This window comes from Dermacentor andersoni, chromosome 9, assembly GCF_023375885.2.
Source record: "Dermacentor andersoni chromosome 9, qqDerAnde1_hic_scaffold, whole genome shotgun sequence".
Taxonomy (NCBI): Eukaryota; Metazoa; Arthropoda; class Arachnida; order Ixodida; family Ixodidae; genus Dermacentor; species Dermacentor andersoni.
The window spans coordinates 74,812,711-74,831,119 of record NC_092822.1 but is presented as its reverse complement, the minus strand read 5'-3'; the positions used below and the strand labels follow the sequence as shown (position 1 = coordinate 74,831,119).

The window sequence follows — 18,409 nt, the reverse complement described above, 5'->3', positions numbered from 1 at the left end:
AACTGAACCCGACGAAGTCGTGGATTCCATTTCGGACCGGGGCAGCAGCAGTGCGATCGTGTCAAAATGCGACAGTGGTTTCTCGCGTGCTTATATTTAGGAGCACGTTAAGTGGTTCCTCACCTGGAGGATTGGCAATGCAAACAGACCTATTCTTTCGGTAAACCGCACCCGAGACGACGCTTTACTCTTTCTACTGTATGAACGAAATCTCGAAGGTGCCTTGTGAGGAGCTCTTGTTTAACAGCTACGTGCTAGGAACTATAATAACTGATGCCTCCTTTGTGTCATCTTCATAGCCCAGATATTTAATAGGATAGACGCAACCAGCCAGCCCTCTTCCACCCGTGTCTGTCTTGCAGTTATTTTCCGCGTCATTTAGTCAGCTCAGAGTTTACAGAATATCGCCGAACTTCACCGTTTTGTGAGGCCATAGGTGAAATAGGTTCCGTAGTCCAATTAATTGACATTTGTGGTTGCTACGTCGTTGTAGTGATCACCATCAGGTTGCATGTTCGTCTTACGCCTACGAGGTAGCTGCAGACGAAGGGTAAAAAAAAATCACTTTTTTCTTACATTTCTGTCCACTAGCTCCCACAACAAAAGCTGCACATTCTTAAGGAGCTCTCCAACATGGCGCCTGCACAATCTATAAACTTAAGTCGGAGCTATTTCTCCGTCTTAATCTCCCGCATTCAGCGTATTGGTCGAAACAGCCACAAGCTGCACACGAGTTAACGGAGCTAAAGAAATGGTAGGAATTATGTTTTACGTGCAGGGATATCTTTCATATAGTTTCAGCCACAGCTATTCAAACGCACTGTATATGAAACTCAAGTTAACTCTGTTGCAGAACCCGAACACTGATTGGTGAAGAGCGCAAATCTCTCTGCTGATTGTCGCGTCGCCTATGGACAACACTGCTGTAAATCGCAACTTTTCTAGCACAACAAAATAAAATATCCGCACGCAATATACGCAAAGACAAACTTCATTTTCCATCGACACTTTTTTTTTTTTTTTTTGCTGCCGGGTCAGCTATATTTCAAACACATTTTAGCGGCTGATGGATGACGACCAGTTTCACGAAGTTTGAAGCGGAGTTTCGGAACGGGTGTCATTGTAACTTTTACCGCCGACGACAGCGTGTGAATACGTAGTATGCACGTGACGTCACATCCGCTGCTGTCGTCTGCTTCCGCTACCTTCCGCTACCTTCCGCCATCTTGGTGAACCTAATGAACAGGCGCACCGCCGTAAACCGCAAGTCGCGGAGTATCCCTGAACGACGTACGTGCATACTATGTGTACGACCTCGCAGGTACAGCAAATCGTCGCCACCGCAGACGGCTGACAACAAGACCGAGGTCTTCATCCAGCTCGAAGTGACGTTTGTGGGCGACATACGGGAGGCGGCGCTGAGCAGCTTCGAGCTTCACGCCTGGGTGTCGCTGCTGTGGCGCGACTCGCGCGTCAACGCCGAGATCCTGCGCCAGCTGGGCCACCGCATCATGCCCGAGTTCTTGGAGCGTAGCGTGTGGCGGCCCAGCGTCGTCTTCGAGGGCGTCGGCGAGGTGGCCCGCTGGGACGAGCCGGACGTCTTCGTCAGGGACGACGACTTCCTGCTGTCTCGCCAGAGAACCGTCTTCCAGGTGCGAGCGCTGTCAGACTCCGCCAGGCGTGGCGGAAAGAAAGAAACATTAGGAGGGAGTGAGGCCTAGCGTTCTCAAACCAGAGAGAGAGAAGAAACCTTTATTTAGTCGGACAATTCTGTAGGGCCGGGTTACATTGCCCTATTAGATGGTCAGCATGTCAAGCCTACTGGTGACCTCATAGGCATACTTGAGAGGATCGGTCTTTATGCCCGAGCCCAAGCTGAGCAGCAGGGTCTCCTATAGTCATCTGGAAGCAGGATTTCTCCTAATTATGCGGGTGAAGGGTTTTCGTTGCACCCCCAGAGTACATGGTTGAGGGTAGCTCTCTCACCGCATGTATGTAGTATGCAATCGGGAGAAAACTGTGTTCTCAAACCTGCCTCACCTGAAGCCGCTCCACTAGCCCATTTCGTGCTGACTGTTCAGCGCATTGCACATTCGGAATTTTACCTAGCTGGAGAATAAAAGAAAAAAGTTGAAGGGCACGTAGGTATCCCTGCGTGGGTGAATGCGAAAGCATTGAGACGAAAGGTAATGGTATATATATATATATATATATATATATATATAGTTTGGCAACGCGAGTCCAATACTATTACCTTTCGTAAAACGAGTCGTCATCGGGTAGACGGCTCAATGCTTTTGCATTCATCCACGTAGGGATATATCTACGTGCCCTTCATTTTTTTCTTTTATTCTCCAGCTAGATAAAATTCCCAATGTGCAATGCGCTGTCAGCAGGAAAGGGGCTAATGGGGCGGCTGGTTTGTTTTCTCCTGATTGCATACGGTGATTATATATAATCACTGCACCAACTGGCAGTGGGCCAGTGCCGTCAGCGCCTTCGCGGAGGGAAGGGCAATGTGGGAACGTTGCCATGATGAGCGGCATCGGAGCCAGCCGTGGAAGAAGACGACGAACGCGTCAGCAGCGGCACGAGAACGTCTCTGTGACCACGTGACTTTTTGGACCATCTCCGGGGACGCCGCCGGATATTTCTGCTGCGTGAGCCGTATAATGCTTTCGCATTAAGGAGACAGATGATACACGCGTGAGCGCAGGCTACAAGGGGACATAGCAAAGTAGATGCTATAGAAGCTGCGCGTTGTTTTTTTACGGTCCGTTTCTCTCAGATTTAACGCGCTAAGGCGCTACGAAGAACTACATTCATTTTACATTTTTTGAGAGGCACTTCTCCCGAGAATGCAAGCGACGCTCAGTCAGCTTGGCTGCGAACCGGGAAATAAACCTAGTGGTAAAGCGCCGCTGAAATGCTCAAACGGCTCGGTAGCGTTGTGCTTCCCGCTGAGCATGAGCGTTACGCGCATGCGCACTAGTTTCCGCTGCACGGCTGTGTGGGAACTGTAAGGACACCCTGGTCTCAGTGGACTGTTCCGCAAACGCTAAGCTAAAGCTCTGTTATCGTGTACACAGGCCGATGTGCAACGTTATATATCTGCGTCGTATATACTGAATGGTTGTACACTTACGTGAAGAAATAAAGGAGGGTGGAGAGAACTAAGGACAAGTGAGCCGCACATGTATGGAGACCACCGTTACCTTATTACCGAGATACTGTGGATGTAAAAGATCACGCCGCGTTGTTGCCAACTACTTGTGACGCTGCGTTGAAAAGGAATGCGTCATAAAATATACCCCGTTGCACTAATCTTATACCTATGCTAAACAAAAGCCGAATGTAGCCCTGATGAAGACTAATCTGTCATTTTCGACATCATTTAGGCATGACGAAAGGTAGAGCATGCCGCTCATTGCAATAGACGTTGGGCATGCTGATCGAACTCACCATCACAAGATGTCATTGCCGGCTGCTTTCTTTTTCCTGATATATATTATAAATAAGGCTTCGCACCGGCGGTGCCACTGTAGTAATCCGGTTAATATTACGTGATAATCGTTATCGAGCATGGAGAGATTATGTAAACTCAGATTATAAATCTCAGGGCGCATGCGCACTGCCCTGCCAGCGCCATGTTGCCAAGAGTCTCCCATATTGCCCATTCGTCTTAAGGTTAAGTCAGTTGGTCGCGCTACAGAATGAAACGTAATAAGGCCGTCCTTCGATTCACAGCTACCTTTTCGTCCGGTAACACCTACCGCCATCCACAGTGGAATCGGTGGCGTATAGAGAAATTCGTTGTCACTTCGGCCTCTTCAGGAGTAATACCGGAGGCATCAATGTCCTACGCAATCGCCTTGACGATACATGATCGTGCAACAAAGGTGACGATGACGAAAGCGTATACAATTGCATTTGGGGGACGCCAATCCTCTCAGGTCCTGTGCCTGGGCCAGCAGAACAACGTCATCCTGGGCGTGACCGTGTGCAGCCTGGTGGTCAAGCTGCTCCACGAAGCCGACAGCGTGCCCAGCCTCGTCTGGATCGGCAACGACACGGCGAGCCCGTTGCGCGGGCAGTACGACAGCGTCACCGTCCACGGGGACGTGCGGCCGTTCCTCCACACGCTCGTCAAGGTCGAGCCCGTTCAGCGCGACGACGCTTCCGCCGTAGGGGGCGCTCCCGCGGTCGTGGCCGACTTCCACTTCTCCAAGGTGCAGACGAGCTTTCAAAGCGAAAGCTTTATACTGGCCGCGAACTTGCGATTTCGCCGTGGCCGTGCTCCGAGGAGGCACATGACGTCACACCGCGTTCCTACACCGCGTTCCTCATCGTTGCGCTCGCCTCCGCTCGCTTCTCCAGCTACGTCGCATGCCTCATAACATGTCGGAGGATTGAAAAGGAGAGCTCGCGTGCGCCGCAACCACAGTTGAGGCGGCAGTATGGACGGCGACAATTCTGTTAAGCAGGAGGAGGCCTGGAATCGACATCGGAACGAGATGAAGAGGAAACGAATCGTGCAGGAAACAGACAAACAGCGCGACGAACGACTGGCTAAACGTCGCAACATAGCTAGACAACCAGACTAACCTGGACTTGCAATCAAGATTAACCAAGGCTAACCATGCTATGCGTTAGCTTTCGCTACGTATATCCTGGCATAGCCGAGCTAAGCCACTGCCAATTTTTGAATGTGCGGTTACGCTGTCGCATTCGCACCGCAAAAACGAGTAGAGGGCTACCGCTCTACCTCCTGCTCTTCTCTTGGTCCTTGCTACGCCAGTGACATATAGTGCTGCAAACCCGCCGTTGGTTGCCTAATGGCTATGGTGTTGGGCTGCTAAGCACGAAGTCGCGGAATTGAATTACGGCCACGGCGGCCGCATTTCGATGGGGGCCAAATGCGAAAACACCGGTGTACTTAGATTTAGTTGCACGTTAAAAAACCACAGGTGGTCCGAATTTCCGCAGTCCTTCACTACGGCGTGCCTCATAATCAGATCGCGGTTATGGCACGCAAAACTCCATGATTTTATTTTTAATAGTGTTGCTGCTACTGCCACTATCTGGAATAGCAAAAATACTTTAGGCATATCATGCAGCAGCTGTATACCTGCAGTACGTGTAACTGTAGTAATAACATCCAATGTGGCGCCGATACTGTATACTAACGCTAGTCAAAAGAGAGATACGCGTCCCGTAGCGTATGCCTATATAGGTTTCGTACACGCGTGTTGTCTTCTCACTGAGCTAATATGTATCAAGTTAACTACAGAGTACTGTGACTATCGAGTTATATATTTTTAAGTTGCAATGGGGAAGAATAAAACTAGCAAAGGCGTGAGTAACAATTTAACTCACGCTTTACAGTGTTTGGGTGAAATTGGGGGCCAAAAAAAAAAACGAGCAGTGCTCAAAGCAAAATTATATATATATATATATATTGTCACGAGAGAAAAAGCCGGTCAGTCAGTTCTAAGCGAACAGCCGTTTACAGTTCGTGTTTGTAGCAGCTACCACGCACATTTCTTCTTCCTCGACCTCTAGCGTAACTAGTGCGTGCCATTACCCCTCCCTCCAAAAAAAAAGAAATAAATAAATAAAGTTGGGGAGATGTTAAATGCCACAAGGAAAAAATAAAAGAAATGAGAAAGACAACGGACGAGACGACAGGGGCCGCATCACAAAGTTTGTGGATGAGAGTCAGCGCGAATGGTAAGGCTTCATCCTGGTAACATGAACAATGTCAGAGGAACGTGGTCTACGAGAGTGGTGCGAAGTGTCGGCTGGAAAAACTTCGTAGTTGACAGGACTTAGACGACGCAAAACTATGTAGGGTCCAAAGTATCGGCGCAATAATTTTTCTGACCGGCCTCGTTGACGTATAGGGGTCCAAACCCATACAAGATCTCCCGGGTTGTACGTGACGTCTCGATGGCATATGTTGTATCGACGAGCATCTTGACTTTGTCGGGATAGAATTCGTTGCCGCGCAAGGTGCCGCGCCGCTTCGGCACGCTGAACAAAGGCGTCTGTATCTGGTGCGGTAGGTTGAGACGAAGTTGGTAGGAGCATCACGTCGAGCATAGCGGTGACGTCGCGTCCGTAGACCAGACGAAAAGGAGGAAACCCGGTGGTTTCTTGTAGGGCAGTGTTGTACGCGAATGTCACATACGGGAGCAGTTCGTCCCAATTTTTATGATCCGTGGCAACATACATGGAAAGCATATCCGCAATCGTTTTGTTGAGACGCTCTGTTAAGCCGTTAGTCTGCGGGTGATACGCAGTTGCCGTACGGTGCGTTGTTCCGCTCAGCTGCAGAATATCTCGGACCAACTGGGCAGTGAAGGCCGTACCACGGTCTGTGATGACGACAGCGGGAGCACCATGTCGAAGGACGATATTTTTGATAAAGAAGTTAGCAACATCTGAAGCAGTAGCTCGCTGAACGGCTTGTGTTTCGCAGTATCGAGTGAGGTAATCGGTGGCGACGACGATCCAGCGGTTATCAGCCGAAGACTTGGGAAATGGGCCGAGTAAATCCATCCCGACTTGTTCAAAAGGTGAGCAAGGAGGTCGGACAGGCTGAAGCAGACCGGCTGGTTTTAGTGGCGGAACTTTGCGGCGCTGGCAATCTCGACAACTTCTGACGTACTGCTTCACGGTTTTTGTGAGTTTCCGCCAATAGTACTTCTGCTTGATCCTCGCGAGAGTACGCGTGAAGCCAAGATGCCCGGACGTTGGTTCGTCATGGCATGCACGTAGAACGTCGTCGCGGAGAGTAGCGGGAACAACGAGCAGGAAAACGGCTGCCGTAGGGTGAAAGTTCCGCTTGTATAGGATGTCGCCACGTAGGCAGAAAGAGGACAAGTGACGCGCGAACAGCCGTGGGGGTTGTGGGCGGCTTCCTTCAAGGTATTCAATCAAGGGCTGGAGCTCGGAATCTTGGCGTTGCTGTTGAGCAAGGTTTAAAGACGGGAGAGTACAAAGAAAACCAGAATCGTCGTCAGTATCTAGTGGTGCGGGTTCGACGGGGGCGCGGGAGAGACAGTCGGCGTCAGTGTGTTTCTGGCCAGACTTATAGACGATGGTCACATCAAATTCCTGCAACCGAAGGCTCCATCTTGCGAGACGGCCTGAAGGATCTTTGAGATTCGCCAGCCAGCAGAGAGAGTGGTGGTCGCTGACGACACGGAAGGGGCGTCCGTACAGGTATGGGCGGAACTTTTGGATAGCCCATATGACTGCCAGACATTCTTTTTCAGTTGCTGAGTAGTTTTTTTCAGCAGCGGACAAGGTTCGGCTGGCATACGCAATAACGCGCTCAACACCAGCTTGAAACTGTACGAGTGTCGCTCCGATACCAACGTTACTAGCATCAGTATGCACTTCTGTGTCAGCCTCGGTGTCAAAGTGACCAAGTATCGGTGGTGTCTGTAGACGTCGCTGAAGGTCGTGGAAGGCGTCGGATTGTGCTGGGCCCCAAACAAATGTGACGTCGTTCTTGATGAGTCGTTGCAAAGGTTCGGCAATTTCACAATAATTGGGTACAAAACGGCGGTAATACGCGCAAAGCCCTAAAAATCGGCGGACATCGTGTTTTGTCTTCGGTATCGGGAACAGAGCAACTGCCAGGGCTTTGTGAGGGTCAGGGCGCACACCGGTGCTGCTGACAATATGACCTAGAAATTTGAGCTCCTCGTAGCCAAAGTGACATTTTTCGGGCTTCAGGGAGAGGCCGGCGGTGCGGATAGCTTGAAGAACCGCCTCAAGCCGCTGGATGTGTTGTTGGACGGTCGGTTCAGTGATGATTCTGTGTTTGATTAAAGGAGTCTGTTTGACCTTCGACGTGGTGGCGAAACAGTCGCTAAATGACGAGAGCAGAGTAAGGAGCCTCTCCTTCTCGTTTTGGTCGAGCTGTGGGTTGACGTTGATGTGACTGGTCAAGTCCACATCGCTGGGTTCCGGAATCGAGATTGTCGTTACCGAAGCACAGGCGTTGGACTCGGCCACCGTTTCAAAGTAGGCCACGGTGGTATGCTTCGCAAAGTGCTTGTATTCGCCACTGAAGTTCGTAACTAGAATCGTGGTTTGCCTATGTTGGAGCTCTACGAGACCTCGTGCGACGCCGACTTCGCGATCAAGCAATATGGTGAGGTTACCTTCGGCGATGCCTATTCCTAGTTGTTCTTGGGGGCATTCAACGAGGACGAAGATGCTACTTCGAGGCGGTAACGTCACGCAGTCATCGACCACGCGTAAAGCCGCGCGGTGATGTTCATCCGCCACATTCGAATCCGAAGAAACATAGTTAGAAAAAGTCACGAACAAGTCACGAAGGTTAATGATCGCCCCATATTCCTGGAGAAAATCCATGCCCAGTATAACTAGCCGAGAACACTTGGGCAGCACAAGGAAAGACGCTACGAAAGTCGAAGTAGAAATTGCAAGTCTGGCGGTGCATCGTCCAATGGGTGACACGAGGTGTCCTCCGGCCGTAATCAGATGTGGGCCGTCCCACGCTGTCAGCACCTTGCGTAGCCGAGTCGCCAGTGAGGCACTCATAACCGAGTAGTCAGCTCCCGTATCTACAAGTGCAGTTACTGGATAACCGTCGATTGAAGCAGTAATAGCAGCAGAAGTTTTTTTTTGCAGTTGCGAATGAAGGCGTCAGTGGTTCGTCGCGAGGGGATGGCGTCGGCGGAGGATATTTGACGGTTCGCATGACAGCGGCCTCACCCCCGGAGGTCGCCGTTTTCAGTTTCCCCGGCGCGGGCTTCCACCGTTGACTCCAGCGGAATCAAAGGCGGGTCGAGCACGGTTTGGTGACGCGTACCGACGAGGTGAAGGCGACCGTGACTGTCTTCGCTGTTGGGCAGGAGGAAGCCGGTTACTTTCTAAGTATTTCTCGATTTCGTGCGGGCGTTCGCCATAGCGCGGGCAACGGGCGTCCGGATGGTATCCCCGCAGACCAATTCGTCGGTACTGGCAATCGCGATACATGTGACCAGCCTCCCCGCAGTGATAGCACAACGGACTGTTGTCGGGGGCGCGCCATACTGTAGATTTGCGCGGACCAGGATGAAAGGGTGCTTGCGGATTCGTGCGGTGGATCGGACTTGGGGAGCGTCGAGAAATCCCAGCAGGCGGCTGCGAAAAACGGCCCGTCGACGGCGCGCAAGCCCGAAGAGCATCCGCGTACGAGAACGTGGGAGGTTCGGGTCTTGTTGGTGGCGAGGGATGAACCACTTTGCCGATTTCTTCTCGAATGACATCCGTAAGAACCGCGGCACTGGGAGGTGTCGGAGCCGATGCATAGGACTTCTGCAGTTCTTCTCGAACAATTTGTCGTATTAGCTCGGTAAGTGACTCCCTGTCATCATTTGCAGGTACGAGAGAGCATGCAGCAGTCATGGTGGTCTGGCGTTCATACTGCGAGAGCCGCTGCCGAAGCATACGTTCCATGACTGTTGCCTCACGAACGAACTGAGAGACTGTTGTAGGAGGATTACGCACGAGGCCCGCGAAAAGCTGTTCCTTTACGCCTCGCATTAACAGACGCACCTTCTTGTCTTCTGGCATTAGTGGGTCGGCCCGACGGAACAATCGCGTCATGTCTTCGACGAACATGGCGACGGTTTCGTTTGGCATTTGGAACCTCGAAGACAGTGCCTGTTCGGCTCTTTCTTTCCTTTCGGGAGTGCAGAAGGCTTCGCATAGCAGTCGGTAAAACTCCTGCCAGCTGGTAAATGAGACTTCGTGGTTCTCGTACCATACTCTCGCCGCGTCTAAAAGGGAAAAGTAGACGTTCTTCAACTTACGGCGATCGTCCCAGTCGTTAAAGGCGGCGACCCGGTCGAAATGGTCCAACCAGTCTTCAACGTCCTCAAAGGCGTCGCCATGGAACGGGTTAGGCGTGCGAGGCGCGTTGAGAATGCATGGTACGGGAGCATTTGGGATCACCTCGGTTTGGCTTGCGGTAGTTGTTGACATCTTCCTCACGGAGCTTGCCAGGGGACTGTATTGCGGTGGAAGACCTTGGAGGCGACGGCTGCTTCGATAGATTTCTGCCGTCCCCGAGGTACTGGCGTCGGTAGCTTCTGGTTCAGGACCCGCAGGCATACGATGGATGCGTACCCAGCACCTCCACCAGTTTGTCACGAGAGAAAAAGCCGGTCAGTCAGTTCTAAGCGAACAGCCGTTTACAGTTCGTGTTTGCAGCAGCTACCACGCACACTTCTTCTTCCTCGACCTCTAGCGTAACTAGTGCGTGCCAATATATATATAGCGGGGCTCGGTCACGGCCGACGCGCCGGTCACGCCGGCGCCCTGCGCCCGGGCCTGTGCCCGGGCCTAGCAGCGCGAGCACAGTCGGTCGTCGAAATTTCGACTCCCAGGAAAAGTCCGCTCGCTATTTGTACATGTATAACCGTACATTCCGGAGTGATCTCTAGAACTGGCGTGCACTTGAAAAGAAAAGTACGTTATTTGCGTCCCACGCGCAAGCTGACTAGACGTGGCTCTTCGCTAAGAAATCGGCGACAACGCTCAATGTTATTTTCGGGTTTAGTAAGTGAGTCTTGCGCTGTTTTACAATTTCATAATTGCCATCCGGTAAAAATGTAACTGGCAATCGGCAAAACAATGTACGAGCGTGCCAATACATCTATGCTAATTGTCCCAGGCTCCCAGCTAACGTTAGCCCAGGTGTTAAAGAATAGAAACAGCCCTACGATGCTCCTCAGACGACCGGACACCGTTGGTCTTATAATCATATCTGGCACCGTGCGTTTTTTTTTTTTTTTTTGAAACAGCTTGGCTAGCGTTAGCTGGGACACCTCATTTAGTCCAAATCTAGACGATTTAACCGCACTCGCCCTGTAGCAACCTTACTTCGTGTCGCTGCGCTCCTCCTACAGGTGACGTGGTCGTTCCTGCTGTCCACCTACGTGCCGTCCACCATGGTGGTGGTCGTCTCCTGGATCGCCTTCTGGATGGACGTCGGTGCGGCCGCCTGCCGGGTCACGCTGGCCGTCGCCTGCCTGCTCATGCTGATCGCGCAGGTCGGCCACAACCGCATCGCCAGCCCGCACGCCTCGCAGCTGCAGCCCGGCGACGTCTGGTTCTTCGTGAGCGCCGTGGCCGTCTTCTGCAGCCTCCTGGAGTTCGTGGCGGCCCACGGCGCCTACCGCGACCAGGCCCGGGCGCAGGGCGCCGGCGCGACCGGCGCGTCGGCCGTGACCGAGCCCCGCTACCGCGTCTACCGCAAGCCGCCCACCATGAGCGCGCTGACGGTTGTGTGCGACGCGGCGAGCCAGACGGAGCTCTCGTACCGCGCCTACCGCGCCAACGAGCTGGACGTTCTCGCGAGGGTCATCTTCCCGATCGCGTTCACGCTCGTGGCGTCCATATATTTCCTGTGGTACGCGGCGTCGTACGAGTGAGCGGAGACAAAGCGGGGACTTCTTTCTTCCTTCTGCTCCTTGTGGACAGGCGTGGACGTCTCCTGCGGCCCCCTTGGCACGTGTGCTTAAACACTGCAAGAATGTTGAACTTTACTTTCTTTTTACTGTAATAGTTGTGTTAAAAAGCATTATTGCGTTGGAAGGCTCATTACCTTGTACGTAATCGCGCACTTTGTGTATGCTGGTAAACAGCTTTATAGCATCAGTATTGTATGCAGTGGGAAGCTGAACTGCGATAGCGTTTTTCTTTTTTTTTTTTGTGTCGTCTCCTGATGTTTTCATTTCCTTTTTATTTAACCTGTTCTCAACGAAGAAGTAATGTCAATTTCGTGCTTCTCGATCAAGTTTGAATCGATCAGGCTGATAGGCGCACATTAGGAAACGCTCTGTGATTCGTCTAAGATGTCCGACACGACCGTCGTTCTAGTCTTATGTGCACTATTGTTCATATAGTACTGCAGAACTGTGTTATCGCTTTGCAAATATGGCGTTATATTCATTAAGAACACGCTCATGGCAAATAGAAGAGTGACCTGCTGGCTAAAGTCACATAAAAGCGTGCGAACACCGTCCATATTTACACGTGTCGCAGTGCACGCCTCCGCATGCATGGTCATTATCTTCGAGCGGTCCTGCTTTATTTCGTTTGCTTTTTAACACTCTTTTTTTTTTTATTCAGCTGTTTTATGTAATTGTGGAGCGCCGTTTAGATTCTCAGGGGCACTCTATGCATGAGTAGCTGAGGTTTGTTCTGGTTCTCCATAATCGCTCACCAGACGATTCCCGACAATTCCCAACTTCACACCTATGCCACAAAGGGCACGCAAACGCAAGGTTTCGTCATCAGTCGTGCACAAACACTTCTCACACCAGTCTGTATTTATTTACTTAATTTAACTCATTGTTTGCTATTTATTTCCTTACCACTTTCCACACGCCCCCTCTGCATTGAAACCCGCCGTGGTTGCTCAGTGGCTATGGTGTTAGGCTGCTGAGCACGAGGTCGCGGGATTGAATCCCGGCCACGGCGGCCGCATTTCGATGGGGGCGAAATGTGAAAACACCCGTGTACCTAGATTTAGGTGCACGTCTCCCAAGTCACTCGCTAACGCTAACACCTACATCGATCCAGTGCACCTGGAAGAATGTATCGGGCAGGCTCTCGCCACATGCTGCCAGCGAGACCTTGCCCCGAGGACCCCCCATAAGCATTACTCACAAAATGCGTAAACATGTCTCATGCATATTGTGATTGCATATATACATTACTAAACTGCAAGTGGTCTACGTAAGTGGCCAATTTCGCCGTGGTTTGTGCCGAGCGACGGTTTACTCCGCCCATCACGTTAGTGTGCATCAAGCATTTAACCACCATTGGTCATGCGGATCTCCATCGCGTTCATTTAACAGAACGAATTGGTAATCTTGCCGCCTGGTGTGGCCGAGGTCTGCAATAAATGCAACACAATATTTAAGATGTGTTTGCCTTGCGGCACAAAGCCTTTGGTGCGTGCGAGTTATATATACATGTATAGTTATGTCTGACGAAACTTAACAAGGGCCTATGGTGCGGAACATAGATGCGCAGATGGTAGTCAGGTGGGTGGCTTCACATTTGGCAGGTAGTGGCGCCTTGATGAGTGCAGTCCGGGACAATTCCATAAGAGGTGCGGTAGGTCTGTGAGGGCAGCTGGGCGAGGGCATAAAAGACAGGTCAGGCACGTAACCAAGAGGGGGGGGGGCGGCAATAGTAATACGCATACTCCGCCCCCTCCCGACCAGCCCAAATAGCGGCCCCAAAAGCTTTGCGTCAGCAAACATGGCGGCACCCATCGAAGCTAGAGTTACTGTATATGCTACCGTAGGTAGCATGCATATACAGTAACTTTAATCGAAGCGACGGTAGGGACCCCCTAGCGACGGCTCTAATCTAGCACCAAACTGGGTTCGATTTGTGCAACGCGTGAAATTCGCAAGCTGCGGTTATCGCTTTCTCTCAACTAGCGTGTGTTATGAAGATTGATTCATTAGACGCCGCTGATTGATTGTGGATTTTTTGGCTCGTAGGCCTAACACGGCTAAGCTTGGCTGGCATAAAGTTAGTGTTGGCTGCACGTAAAGTTGGTTTGCTCAAAACTAAGCGCAACTAATTGTTTGCTGCTTACAGAATAATATCTAAATTGTAATTAAACGCGAATACACGCAAGTCAATATTACTATTCCTATCATAAAATGCTATATTTTATTTATTTCTAATAGCTTGTCTTTGACGCCGTAGTGGCGCTGTCAGCGCAAGACGCTATCGACGAAGAAGACACTTGTACTGTGTGTGGTAAATATGTAGAAACAATGGAACACCTCATACTAAAATGTGATGGTATCAAGCCCGATGTCGATGCGGCCACAGTCACCCTTCCTGAGGCCCTAGGATTCAGAGATAATAATACTGTCATGTAAATAAATATGCGGTGGAAATTAGGAAAAGGCGATTGGAGGATTGGTGGCTCAAAAGCAGAGAGGTGACATAGGGTTAAAGTGGTAGGAAGACGTATTCAAAGAAAATCGAGAAATTCAATAACACACAACACAGATAAAAATAAAAATAAAAGGCAAAATAAAAATCTGAGCATGGTAGCAACTGCTATCACCCCGTTTCAAAGGGGACGCTCCTACTTTCCATCCATCCATCCTATCCGCGAACGCAAAGCCCTATTTTGAAACTCTTCACTCCTGCGTGCCCCAACGCTAACACCCGTAAAGCTTTTTGGGGCCCCATACTATTGGGGCCCCTATTCTAAAACTTTCTATTCTGTCCGCGGTGTTATTTCATCAAACATAACGAAACGCAAGTCCTTTTCGTTGACGCGGCCAGATATTGGAATCGAGGCGCCTACGCGGTCTCTGTGGTGGACGCCCATGGCTCACTCGTCAACGCAGCCACGGTAGTAACCAACATCACTCGCGAAGCAGAAGAAATGGCCATCGCGGTGGCCCTTCGAAGCTGCAAAGGAGCGTCAGTCACTTACTCGGACTCGAGAACAGCTATTAGAACCATCTTGTCGGCCCTCGTCTCTAAGAAAGCAGCTACGGTTATCAACACCATCTTCTTCCAAGAAACGGGAGGAGACAACCTCACGTCCCCACACATCACATGGTTCCCGGCCCACATGGGCAACATTTCCGGACCTCCTGACTGCAATCCGAACGAGCGGGCACACCAACTGGCGCGAGAGCTCACATTCCGCGTCTGCGGTCGACCCTCTCGCTTCAACCCAGCCTGGAGGGACCTAGACAACAAAGACTCGCTCGTATCATACCACGAAATCACTTCAAATCATAGGTCATCACGAAGATTTTTTCCTCCTCCTCACTCAAAGCTCAAAATAAGCACAGGCCGTCACTTACAGACAGTTGCAGACTAGGACATACATCACACCAACAAGACTAAGCATAATCAATCCTGACCTTCCTACTGAATGCCCACACTGCGGCCACGAATACAACAACTTCGAACACATGCTCTGGCTGTGCCCTGCCAACGCGAGCACGGACTTTCCCGACCAGTCTTCCTGGGACTCAGCGCTCAGAAGCACAGAGCTCATCGCTCAGCTCAAGGCTGTCCAGAGGGCCCGGGCCGTCGCCGAAGGACTCTGTCTACCGGCTCCGACCTGGGTGGAGCCGCCGGATTGATTTCCCCTCAGGACCTAAATAAGGTTCTAACTCACTCACTGTTATTTCTGACGCGCGAAGCAGACGACGCGCCGCGAAGCGCAGAGCACGTCACGTGAACAGAGCGCAACTCGGTCGCAGCGCCGCCAAATTTTTGACGACAGTCAGGGGCCACAACGAGACGGTCATTAGAGGAAACGCCAGTTCACGGGATTGGCCAGTCGTTTCAGCGGGTGCGAGAGAGAAAATCTGGGGGCGTTTGCGCCTGAAATTTCTCCCTTTGCCTAGGTACTACGGAGGAGAAGCCGATTTGCTTGTTTCGTATGCGTTTGTCCCTAGGCGCGCATTTTGCCGTGTGTCGGCTGGCGATCCTTCAAATCAATGTCTCCTTTCTTGACGAAGCCGTGCGTGCCATGCGTCGTGCATAAGTGTTCCTCCTGCGTCTCCTTGGATGTTGCCGGTAGGTTTGTTGCGCTTTTTGGTAACATACGGAACGTGCGACGGGATCAGTGAACCTGTGATATCGAGGACCAATCGGATAACTTAATGCCACGGCGTAATGCCAAAGCATTACGCCGTGTCCATGATGTGTTGGTTATCGGTGCATACTGCACCCTTCAAGAGATACGCGTGAACATGCATGTCTGCATGTCGAAACACATTTAGCACCCTGTAGCTGGGAAAAGCGAAAGTCGTTATGCAATTTATGGCCGTAGACCACTCTGAAACGTGATGGCGGCCGCAGTGTTCCGACTGGTGTTATAGAAGTGGCGGGGTGCTTTTTTCGTCCCGACGATATAATGGATTTTTACCAGTACTGCGACAGGACGGCATACGTCACCGGCAAACGGAGCCCTCACGAGAGCACCTGAGCTTATAATAACGCTCTGTCTAAATGTACATCCGATCCCGGCCACGGCGGCCGCATTTCGATGGGGGCGAAATGCGAAAACACCCGTGTGCTTAGGTTTAGGTGCATGTTAAAGAACCCCAGGTGGTCGAAATTTCCGGAGTACTCCACTACGGCGTGCCTCATAATCAGAAAGTGGTTTTGGCACGTAAAACCCCATAATTTAATTTAAATGTACGTCCGACTTGCCTGCTTTGCTTCCGTTTCGCTAGCTCTGCGGCTCCCGCTTACCGATTTATTGCACATGGTTTTGCTGAAGAACCTTTATTTATATCGAAGGGGACCATTCAAATATTCCATTTAAAAGTCAGAGAGCAGCGTACAAAAAGCGTTGCACGAGCGAAGGTACTGCTTCAGGAGAGCATGCCTGGTCTACACTATGGCCCCTATTCCTCGCCCGGGAGGAGACGCAAAACATCTTTAATGAGACGAAAGATGGCTCATTAAATCAATAATCCGCCATCACCAACTCGGCACGAGCGCCGCACGGGCGAGAAAGTCTTTCCGACGTACACCCACTTTAGCAGTACATTTCAACTCGACATAGGCGACAGATTTCAAGAAGCACAGGTTGGTACACTTGGCTCACTGTAGCCCAGTACTGCCCGGCACTGCCATTTTTATGAGACACCTGCTGCTATCCCTTGCCACAACTGCGCCGTCACTTCCTTAACAGCGCCAGGACTGATGCTTGGCATCAGTAGCATTCGTGACAAAAAGTGCTTGCTCTTTGGCAACTTATGACCCAATTAATTTGCTACTTTCTTCTGAAATTTGTGCTCATAAGTGCTGCTCTTGTCGTCACTGTCAAACTGATCTCCTTTGTGTGATCCCTTGTAGTTTTTCTGTACCCTTCTCCCTGCACATGCTTGATCACTTTTTGTTGCTCTTCCCTGTCTCCATTCCTCTACAGTGGCACTGTCTTTTGCTATATGTGCCTGGCTGTCTATTGCTTATGCCGCATGTTCACTGTAATGATTTCCTTCGCCAGATACGTGAATTATTAATTGCTAAAAAAACTTTTATCTGCAGGGTCTCCTGGAAATTCATCCACAGCTGGAAACCAAAATTGTGCTTCATCCCAGACCACAGCTTATCTCCACATCAAAGCCTCATATCACCATTACATCTCCAGTCTCACTCACGTTCGCTCTGAACAGAAAAAAAAAAAAGAACAGTTGCTGCACTTCACAAGGCAAGAATCCATCTCATCATTTTCTCCTGGGGGGGGTATTCTGTAAGAGTACACCTAGTGGGCTGTCCATTTCGGCCACTGCTGATTGGATTCAGCTCTGTGAGAGGAGGAGACGAGCAGCCCTAGCCAATCAGTAGCGGCCGAAATGGACAGTCCACTAGGTGGGCTCTTACAGAATACTCCTCCCCACCCCCCTGCTCACCACATCTTGCCTGCTGCTTTCTCTTGTCATGTATGACTTTGCACATACTTTTCGTTCATGTTCTCCTTTCTGCTTTGGCACTACACCTATGCTTTCTTTTTTTTTTTGTTCAAGCAATAGCTCTTCATTGCCATTGCTATTTTCTCGGCCTTTGCGTATTCTATTGCAGTCACTAGCATCATACTTACTAATCAGTGCGGAAGCAATGGAAGACACATGGAAGGGCACTGGACGAGTGCTGTCTAATAACTGAAATTTATTGAACACTAGCATCAAATGTCTCTTACCTTTGGTTGCTCCATATAACTTGCTAGAAATGCAATAGAAATTTTCATCATAGGGCATTCAGTCTTGGAGCATACTGAAATTATAGCTATTTGCTTTGTGATGAAGTATTGCTTTAGTAAAAAACAACTAATTAACTTGGCAAGTTGTTTCCAAAGGCTACATCCTTTGCATGTCCAAATGTCCACACCTTGCAAGTTCCTAAAGAACTTCACAGCTTCAAAGGCTTTTGTTTCATAATTTTGCAGCTTAATTTAGCATTTTACCCCCGTTGTTCATCTCATTATTGTGGTTGTTGTGTGACGGTACCGAACTTAGACCTTAGCATGAAGCAGTGCTTAAAAACTGTTGTGCTCTTACACGCTTTATCAAATCACTGCTTTGTTTTAATGTTACTGGTGCTGTGGCTTTGGTGTTGGCTGCTAAGCCCAAGGCCGTGCGATCAAATCCAAGCCCCTGCGGCCACATTTCGATCGGGGCAAAATGCAAAAAATGCTGTGCGCCTTGCATTGGGTGCATGTTAAACCCAGGTAGTCAGAATTAATCCAGTTTCTCATTATTGCATCCCTCATCATCATTTAATGATTTTGGCATGTAAAACCACTGAACTTAATTTTGAAGTATTGTCTTTGCCCAGTACAAATCTGGATTTTGGATGTCACTGCAAA

At 50.3% G+C, this 18,409-nt stretch overlaps 2 protein-coding genes across 2 annotated transcripts in view; both read left to right on the top strand.

Moving 5' to 3' along the window:
• Positions 1 to 424: 424 nt before the first annotated feature.
• LOC126527816 (glycine receptor subunit beta-type 4-like) lies at positions 425 to 11,680 on the top strand. Its single transcript, XM_050175668.2, has 3 exons — positions 425 to 1,652; positions 3,954 to 4,229; positions 10,935 to 11,680. Exons 1-3 carry the CDS (start codon positions 1,239 to 1,241, stop codon positions 11,457 to 11,459), a joined length of 1,215 nt encoding a protein of 404 aa, XP_050031625.2. The 5' UTR covers positions 425 to 1,238; the 3' UTR covers positions 11,460 to 11,680.
• A 3,651-nt stretch (positions 11,681 to 15,331) lies between these two features.
• The window catches only part of LOC129384097 (zinc finger transcription factor family protein 17-like), a 32,990-nt gene continuing 29,912 nt past the window's right edge, over positions 15,332 to 18,409 (top strand). The window contains exon 1 of the transcript XR_008611873.2: positions 15,332 to 15,609. The gene's annotated coding sequence lies outside the window, so the exon portion shown is untranslated. The remainder of the gene's footprint in view (positions 15,610 to 18,409) is intronic.